Source organism: Anolis carolinensis, chromosome 5 (assembly GCF_035594765.1).
Source record: "Anolis carolinensis isolate JA03-04 chromosome 5, rAnoCar3.1.pri, whole genome shotgun sequence".
Lineage (NCBI taxonomy): Eukaryota > Metazoa > Chordata > Lepidosauria > Squamata > Dactyloidae > Anolis > Anolis carolinensis.
Genome location: NC_085845.1, coordinates 184,443,321 through 184,452,771, shown reverse-complemented (window position 1 = coordinate 184,452,771; position 9,451 = coordinate 184,443,321). Strand labels below are relative to the sequence as shown.

General features: G+C 38.2%; 1 protein-coding gene across 1 annotated transcript in view; it reads right to left on the bottom strand.

Moving 5' to 3' along the window:
• Nucleotides 1-573: 573 nt before the first annotated feature.
• The window catches only part of pkp2 (plakophilin 2), a 70,335-nt gene continuing 61,457 nt past the window's right edge, over nt 574-9,451 (bottom strand). The window contains exons 9-13 of the mRNA XM_062983099.1: nt 9,272-9,445; nt 7,733-7,886; nt 5,182-5,371; nt 3,842-3,917; nt 574-1,225 (exon numbers count right to left, since the gene is read on the bottom strand). Of these exons, the coding sequence (XP_062839169.1) occupies nt 1,157-1,225; nt 3,842-3,917; nt 5,182-5,371; nt 7,733-7,886; nt 9,272-9,445 (663 nt within the window). The 3' untranslated portion in view covers nt 574-1,156. The remainder of the gene's footprint in view (nt 1,226-3,841; nt 3,918-5,181; nt 5,372-7,732; nt 7,887-9,271; nt 9,446-9,451) is intronic.

The window sequence follows — 9,451 nt, the reverse complement described above, 5'->3', positions numbered from 1 at the left end:
TGACAATAGGTCTGGACCAGCACATATATCCATTATGACCAGTTTAAAGCACAGGTGTGGCACACATTAGTGAACCACTGTGAGTAAAAAAAAATCCCACTAGGCACACTGAGGATGATAGGAGTTGCAGCTCAAGAAGAGGCCTGAGACATCTTTCTGAGGGAGAAAGAAAGAACTGCTTTGTATTTCAATGTGGTGCATAATGGTGCTTCTTATTAAGTGAGGTGGCTACAGAATGCCTTATAAAAACCCCAAGGAACAGGTCCCTTCAAAAGCAAAAAATAAAATAAAATGCAAAGCCAGATTTGAACCTGATGACAGTTACAGCCTGACCAGGTCTTGGGCTGATGGGAGTTGCACCCCATCAGTTGTACGATTTGATATATAGTCCCATTATACAGTTATGCATGTTATAATACGGTCATTCATAAAATTCAAAACCAATCAGTGACTATTTCTAATAAATAGCATTACAAAATGCCTAGCCTGGGCAATGCCATGTACATAAGCTAGTCTGAAATAAACCTAATGATCTCATAGTGTCTTTTTTAAAAAAAACACACAGAAACATACTTCTAATTTTGTAGGTATTTTAAAAATAATTCTTCCAATACAGAATTCAATTCCATACTGTTAGCAAACTAGGTTTTAGCAAACAAGCATGCACAAAGCAAAGAAATTATGCTGAAAAATTACAACCTGAGGAAATGTCATACCTGAAGAACATTCTATGAGAATCTGCCTGCTTTTTCTAAAGATCTGCACAGACAATTTTGTATTATTAATAGTCAGTTTTAGCAGACAGAAAGCAAAAGGAAGTTTTAAAACCCATATTATTTGGTTATTAATTTTTCGTAGTACAAAACAAGGAAATTGACGTGGTCAAAACTGGACCAATATTGCTGTCAGTGTATGAAAATAAAATGACTCACTAGACTGAAACTACAGTTGAATTGAGATTTACAAATCATGTATTGAGTTCAAAAGCAGTAAGAAACAATGAAATAAGGCAGAGAATATTTTATCCTTTGAAAATATAAAACTGGTCTTCCTTGTAGGATGCTGTGCAGTTTTTGCTGGTGATTTAGTGCCAAGAATAGGGCTTTAATGGTTCTGTATAATCTCATCAGTCTCTAAAGTCCTTGTAGTTTGCTTTTCAGTCTTTTAGTGAATTATAGGCTCTTAATGTCCGGTTATTGATGAAGTCAGTCTTCTTGAAGTTAACCTTTACATAAAATTAAAAATAAAATAAAAGAAGAGATTACATAATAATAAAGAACAGTTCTGAATTCTGTGTTCTGAAAATACAGTATATAATCTCTATATGCTGTGAGGCATATATTGTGGCTCAAATTTCCACCTTACTGCAACAGACCTATTGTCCTAAAAGCAAACTTTTGCTCTCTTTGCAGTTGCTATCAGTCACAGAAATACATGTGAAACAGTGCATATCAAAGCTTCTTCGTCTGTATTAATTGCAAAAAATGAGGGAATAGACTTTCACTGGAAATTTGACTGCACTGGGAAAGATTAATGGTCTCTTCCCCTGACAAAAAGCACCTGTCATGTGGTTCCTGTTAAGATTCACCCCCCACCAAGCTGGCAAAAATGTCAACTTCTCATTTAAGAAGGAGTGCTTTTGGATGTTTTGCAGCTGGCTCCCCTTGATCTGCAGCAGACCATATAGAGCAGACATGGGCAAACTTCAGCCCTCCAGGTGTTTTGGCCTTCAACTCCCACAATTCCTAACAACCTCAGGCCCTTTCCTCCCCCCCCCCCAGCTGCTTAAGCACCTGGAGGGTCGAAGTTTGCCCATGCTTGATATAGTGTGTTCGCTGGGGTTTGGTTCTGTAGATACCAAAATCCATGGATGCTCAAGTCCCATTATATACCGTGGCATAGAAAACTGCATCCCTTCTATAAAATGGTGACCAACTCAAATAGGTCCCAGAGAGAGCCTGAGGATCTGTGAAATGTTGGGAGGCTACAGCCTGGAAAGTAGAAAACCAAGACTTGCTTTTTGGATTTTTCCCCCCCTCTGTGGATGCAGAACCTGTGGATTTGGAGAGCTGCTGACTATACCATTGTGTTTTTTTAAAAAACTTCTAAGCTATTTTGGTAGGTCTGAGGAAGGCATCTCTGAAATAATGCTAAAAGGATAAACTGCATTCTCTGGCATTATTTTGTCTGAAAATTATATTCTCTTCCCCCAAATAGAGTTAATTTCATAGGGTTGGAGGGGAATGGGGATGGCACAGGACTCTTCTCCCCAACCAGTATGTGGTCCACAGACTGCATGATTCCCAACCCTACTAAAATGAAGCTGGCTAACAAAACAATTGTGAGCCTATCCCTATTTTGTCAGTCAAAACAGATGTCATCTATAAATAGATCTGGCTTACATTCTGAATCGAAATCAACAAGTTGAACTGTTATGATTTAAAGCAGGGCTGGGCAGTTGTCAGGGGTTGAGGGGCTGCACTCCCTCCTGTTTGTAGGATCTGAGAGGACTCCGCCCTTACTGTGCTTACACCCTAATAGTTTATCTTTTTGAAAATATTTTTAAACTCAAAAGGTCCCCGTCTGCAGGGGAGTAAAACAAACTCTTCTGGTTTTTATTTCCTAGTACAAAAATGCCCTCCAGTGCAAAGTCTACAGCTGACAAAAGCACGTGAAATTGACCTCATGCCCTTTAGGGGATGATAGAGGCATTTTTTTGTTTTAAAATAACAATATTTTATCAAAAATGGGAATGGAAGCTGAGGGACCCTTGGAATCCTGAAAATAGCCTGGCAGAAGGGTTTTTAAAATAGTGTCAGAAGTGACGAGAATACACTGCAAGTCACTTCTGGTGTGAGAGAATTGGTCATCTACAGGGGATGCCTGGATGTGTTACTGGGAGGTTTTTCTAATGTCCCTACAAGCTATAGCTGACAGACGAGAACTCACCCGTCTTGTGGATTCGAACCGGCAACCTTCAGGTCAGAAGTTCACAAGGGTTTAACCCATTGCGCCACCACGGCTCCTTGGCAGAAGGTGCCAAATCAGTTTAAATAAACACAATTTTAGTAAACTATTTGGGAAATCAATTTTTTGTTTCCTACTTGCCAGCCAGAAAAATTTAGTTAAGTTGAAAGTACTTTGGTTTTTAATTATCATATTTATTTTGGGGAAATTACTCAATTGTTTCAAAGACAAAGATGTTTAGGGACAAATCAGACATGCTGATCCTTTCCACCATGTCATTTTCCTAATCTAAATCTGTAGAGGGTCAGCTTTGTCATTAGGCAGAAGGAAATAGGGATATCACCGGGACAATAGTGGCAGCTTCCTGTTTATACCTCAGAAGTAGAGGACAGAACTAGATCTTCCAGGCAATCACTCCTGGTGCTCTCCGGTGAGGTGGAAGGTTTTGTTGAAAGAAGAGCCAATTTCTACTATTGTTTGGCTTCTGTACATATTAACGGGGAAATTTTGTCTTGTTCTTTGCTCCAGGCATTGAAACAGCTTTTGCCAGTGGTGATTTTACACAAACCCTTCATAAAGGCACTTTCTGTGCACTCAGGTCTAATACTAGAACAAATGCACCAAAATATACATGCTGAGTAGTGAACAGCATTGATACCATATCTGTAACAAATGCAGAATCTATCTATAGGGTAACTTTAGATTCAATTTCTAACTGTGAACTGTCTCAAGTCCCCTTTGGGGTTGAGAAGAGCGGTATATAAATAAACAAAAACGCATGGACCATTGCACTGAGATCATCTTTTTTTTTTTTTTGCTATTCAACTTTGTGGGCATTTTAACAAAGCATCTCCTGGCTGTTCTGCTTGCTTACCTTTTTGTAGGCACTGTGAAGATCGGTGTGAGACCACAGAGAATACAACAGGACTGAAGCAGCTCTACCAGCTTTGCTGAAAAGAACAGTAATAACAATTATTCTACGATCAATTATTTATAAAGCTTCCCCAAAGGTTTGGCATATCAACAATAACAAATTTAAAGAGAACAAACTCTGCTCACAGGCTTACGATATAATAAGAGAAAGATATACACTAGAAACATGGAAAGAAGGCAGGGGGGGGGAGGGGGATTCAAAGCATGGATGAATTGATATATTTTCAGACTTCCATCTAAACATTTTCTTATCAGGTTGGGACTAAATCCAAAATGTACTTTTTCATACAGAAATCGCTCATAATTACATGGGTTTAACTGGTATGTTTCAATTATGTTGCTGTGCTATTTTTATGCCGGGGTAATGGGAGTTTAAAAAAATGTAATATCTGAAATAGTTAATTTCTTATTCGTCGGGGTTCAAGTTCGTATTTTTGTTTTTATTGTCTTGATTTTACATACTGTATGCCACTTTGAGTCCCACCATGGGGGAAAAGCAGGATAGAAATAAATAAATAATAAAATAGTAAGAATTAGAAGTACAACACAGCTTTCCCTGTATAATTACCATTTACATGCATGGGTTCAACTTTTGCATATATGATTAGCCCCATTCCCACCCCCAGGATTTCCAAGTTATCTAGCACAACTCTGTAGCCAGCATCCAATGGAAGTTGAGTAGAAAGTCATACTGGAGAGCCTAAAAATTGCTAGAAATGCTCCTCTCAGATTAAAAAAAATATTGTTAGTTTTTCACTTTCACAGGGGTCCTATGCATCTAGCTACAGAGAATATGGAGGGATGAATTGATACTTGCTAGAGCAATATTAAACAATGTCCCAAATTTTCAAGTGCAGCTTTCCTTCTCTAAGCAAGTAGGATAAAATATCCCAGGAAATTTACTGATCTGTCATTGAGGGAATGTTCCTGTCCCAGTCAATAAAAACTGCAAAAGTCAAAATGTTCCATGAGTATTTTGATTCCAATAACATTGAGCCATGGCAGTTAAAGTGGGATCAAACTGCATCCATTTCACAGTGTGGATGTACCCTAAATGGAACTGCATAGGCAAATAAAATATATTATCCAAGAAACACAGATATCTATAACAAATACCAAAAACAACAAGTTGTCAACTATTATACACACACATATATAAATAAAATATATTGTCATCCTGAAACACAACTGTTTTCTACTTTACCCCTTGGATAGCTAGAAAACAGGCTGGGATTCCTGTTTGTTTTGTGCCTTTTAGGGGCACACATGAAAATGGCTCACCTTTCACTTGTGCTGATGCTCATAATCTTTGAGATGCCATCAGAGTTCAGGAGGAGGCGAGCATTCTGGGAGTTGTTCTGAGTCAGGTTGTATAATGCATAACAGGCAGAAGCAGTAGTCTCATTGGCCACATCGGTTGTTGGCACAGAATCCGGAAGAATGGCAACCAAATCAGGCAAGATTTCTCTGGCTAGAAGACAAACATATTGTGGCCTTAGTCTAGTCCTTAAGGATAAAGCTTACCAGCTAACTGATTAAACAAGGTAAAGGTAAAGGTTTCCCCCTGATATTAAATCTAGTTGTGTCCAAATCTGGGGGTTGGTGCATATCTCCATTTTTAAGCCGAAGAGCCGGCGTTGTCCGTTGGCCGGCATGACTGCATGGAGTGCTATTACCTTCCCGCTGGAGAGGTACCTATTGATCTACTCACATATGCATGTTTTCAAACTGCTAGGTTGGCAGAAGCTGGGGCTAACAGCAGGAGCTCACCCTGTTCCCCAGATTTGAACTGCTGACCTTTGGGTCACAAGTTCAGCAGCTCAGCAGTTTAACCAGCTGTGCCACCGGAGGCTCAACTGATTAAACTATTACCCATTTAATGCTGGTCATTTTTATTTTGCAATCCTTCCCAGTTTACCTTATAAACAAACATTTTATGACCTATATGTTGCTATCGGGATGATTTCTGAGGTTTCCATCCCTGCAAGAAAAGAGCCCTATGCTAAAGCCCCACAGAAATTTAATGAATTCATATCATCCTTCAGCTTAAAACTAATTGTCCTTAATAGCTATTTGAAAAACAATAATAAACTGTTCAAGGGCACATTCTTTAGTATTAAAAGAATGAGTATTTAGTGATTACTTCTCTCAGAGGAGCAGAGCGCTAGGACAAGTTTATATATGTATGCTTATTCACAGTTGCATGAGAAAGTGATTACTAAAATCTGGAGGCTTATACAATGTGCAATTCAGAAATGAAGATTAAGTGTGGGTACATCTAACAGAATTAGAACGTAGTTTAACTGTCAGGATTCAATGGGAATTGTAGTTTTTTGAGGCACCAGATTCTTTTGCAGTGAAGGCTAAAGACTTTGTAAATCTGAAACTCCTATGATTCCACAGCACTGATCCATGGTAGTTAGATGGTGTCAAACTGCAGTATTTCTACAGTGCAGACACACCTCAGGTTAGTACAACACTTCTCTTTCCATTGTTTTTATGTTGTGCACAGGTGGTCATGAATATATGGTGTGTGTATATATATGTGTGTGTGTGTGTATGTATGTACCCATCCATCTACCTACACAGGCAATCCCTGAGTTACAAACATCCAACTTACAAATGATTCATAGTTAAGAATGGAATGAGACAACAGGAAGTGAGAGAAATCTACCCCTACGAAGGGAAAGTCATTCCTGAAAGAGGTATCATGGAAAAAAGGTGTCTCAACTGAAGCTTTCTACCAATCCTTGTTTTCACAACATGCCAAATTTTTCAAAATCGCCAGGGACAGAAAGTGAGGTGAAATCTTCTGAACAGGGGCACAAGCAGCAAAACAAAGACCACAGGGGTGTTAACCCTTCCCTATGCTATACACAGCTTATATATATATATATACACACACACACACACACCATACACACATACACACACATGTACCTGTTCTGACTTAGCTACAAATTCTACTTAAGAACAAACCAACAGAATTTATTTTGTTAGTAACTTGGGGACTGTCTCGCTGTGTACACACACACACACACACACACACACACACACAGAGCTGATATTTGTACTTTGGTTTAAGTTCATAATCCCATCTACAAATAGTGATATCATTCTGCATTTGATTCATTGTGTATACAGCAGTTGAGAATATCAATTGGATTTAGATTTTATGTAGATTACATGGATTAAGTCTATGTTTGTCAGTCTCCTCACATATAAATTCATGAAGATAAATCCAGTACATCAAGTAGGATCAACAGACATGGAATAGGTCCCAGGGAGTGATCATCATAGAAAATATGTTTATATAATCTCAGAGAGAAAACCGGGGGGGGGGGGGGGAGGGGGATATATACAGTTGACACACTCACACTGTGGCACACTACTGATGTAAAGTTTTAGCCTTGCTAAAAGGCATTTTTCTGACTCAAAATGGTTGTTATGTTGCAATGTAATTAACAGCTAAATTGGATTTAATAATAAATAAATAATTAATAAACTTCATTTATACCCCGCCACCATCTCCCCAACGGGGACTCGGGGCGGCTTACATGGGGCCATGCCCAGAACAATACAATATAACAGAATATAAAAAGAACAACAAATCATAACACATTGAACAATACAATAAATGATAATATACACTACATTATGCAAAATCAGAAGAACAATAAAACAAGGGCGGGCCACATGAACACTAAGTTAAAACTCGGGGTGAGAAAAGAAATAAGAATAAAAACCACAGAGAACAGGGTCATAAAGTAGTGGTGCAATCTGGAGGACAGATATTGGAGGCGAGCCTGATATATAACCCTGATATATTTACCTATTTCATTCTGCAGAGAGGTGTTACGAGTCAAGTTCCTGAGAAGAGAAACAGCAGTTTTTCGGACACTTGCACTGCTCACGTGTAGCATGTTTCGAATACTTGGGAGGCCATTGGCCTTCTTGACAATAATGTAGGCTATCCCAAATGGCATCTGTCAGAACACACATACAGCTTTTAGAATTGGTATATTCAACAGCAGTGCAAAGCATCCTTTTAATGTCAAGTGGAAAATGTTGCTACTAATTGTCAATGAGTGATTGAAGACTTGTTAAAGCATGCCTACAAAATATATAAATTACTTTGTCATTCTTTCTTTCCTGGGTGATTGTAGTTCTATAACATAGGTATGGATTTTAATCACCTTTATCAAATTACATTTTTAGAGGTGGGAACCCATATAAATTATATTGGTCCAATCAGCATAAATGGGTTATATGACTCTAGGCTGCTGTAGCATCAGAATTGAAAAGATTGTACAAAATGATCAGGCTTGCAGATCACACTTTCTTTTCTATTAAAAATGTGAGGTTCAAATAAAAAACAGCGCCTTAGAAGAAATAAACTCCTTGAATTAAAGAACAAGGTTATTTATAATTATTATTATTATTATTTTTATACCCCGCCTCCATCTCCCTGAAGGGACTCGGGGCGGCTTACATGGGGCTAAGCCCGGATAAAACAACAAAACATAAAAAACATCAAAAAAACCCAAACACAGTTATTAAAATCCAACACTCCAAACAAAACAAAAGAAATAATAATCATATTAAAAACATATTAAAAACGTAGATTTGGCACCCAAATAAAAGAATAAAAATGAACTGGTAAAGTGCAATGAATAAATATTGAATCACGAGGTAGTTGAATGAATACAACCATCAACGATGGAGCAACTTTGGTGGGGCGGACCCTATGACTGTAAACGGATAGGGCAGAATAAAGTGCAGTAAATGAGGAAATGGCCGCAGATATAGAGTATCTCGTGGGGATGGGGAGTTCATTCTCCATATTTGAATATGTTTTAATCATTTTAAATTGTGAATTGTTAAATACTTTTTATATTTTTTGTTTTTATGTTTGCATATTTGTATATTTTAAATTGTATGCTAATGTTTTATGTTAAGCTGCTTTGAGTCTCCTTCAGGAGAGATTAAGCAGGGTATAAATAAATACACTACTACTGCTACTACTACTACTAATAATAATAATAATAGTAATACCTCTGAGCAGATACTCAGTCCAGTAATAAGTTTCCATTAGCACAGTGGTTTTCAGCCTTTAATTATCCAGATGTTTTAGTCTTTAACTCCCAATTTCTTCACTACTAGCTGTTGTGATCTGGATTCATGGGACTTGATGTCCAACACTCGGATGACTAAAGGTTGAGAACCACTGTAGTAGTAGAACTTGTGGACAACCATTGCTATTTGTAAACTGGGAGTCATAATTAGCATAGGAGTAATGGTAAGCCCTCATACTCCAAATATCACCAGGTTACTGCTGAAGAAAGTCAATAACCCTGCCTCCCATACTTACTGGGCCACTCCCTGCTGTGAGGTTCTGCAGAGCTCCCAGTGAGGCTTCCCGGGTGTAGTTCCTTGTACTTTTGGCGATTAAAGACAGGTATATTCTTATCAGTGTGGAATGCCAGAGTGTTTCAACACCACTGGGGACACTCTTTTCTTCAGGGAGTGGCAGATCCTGCTGCTTCTAAAC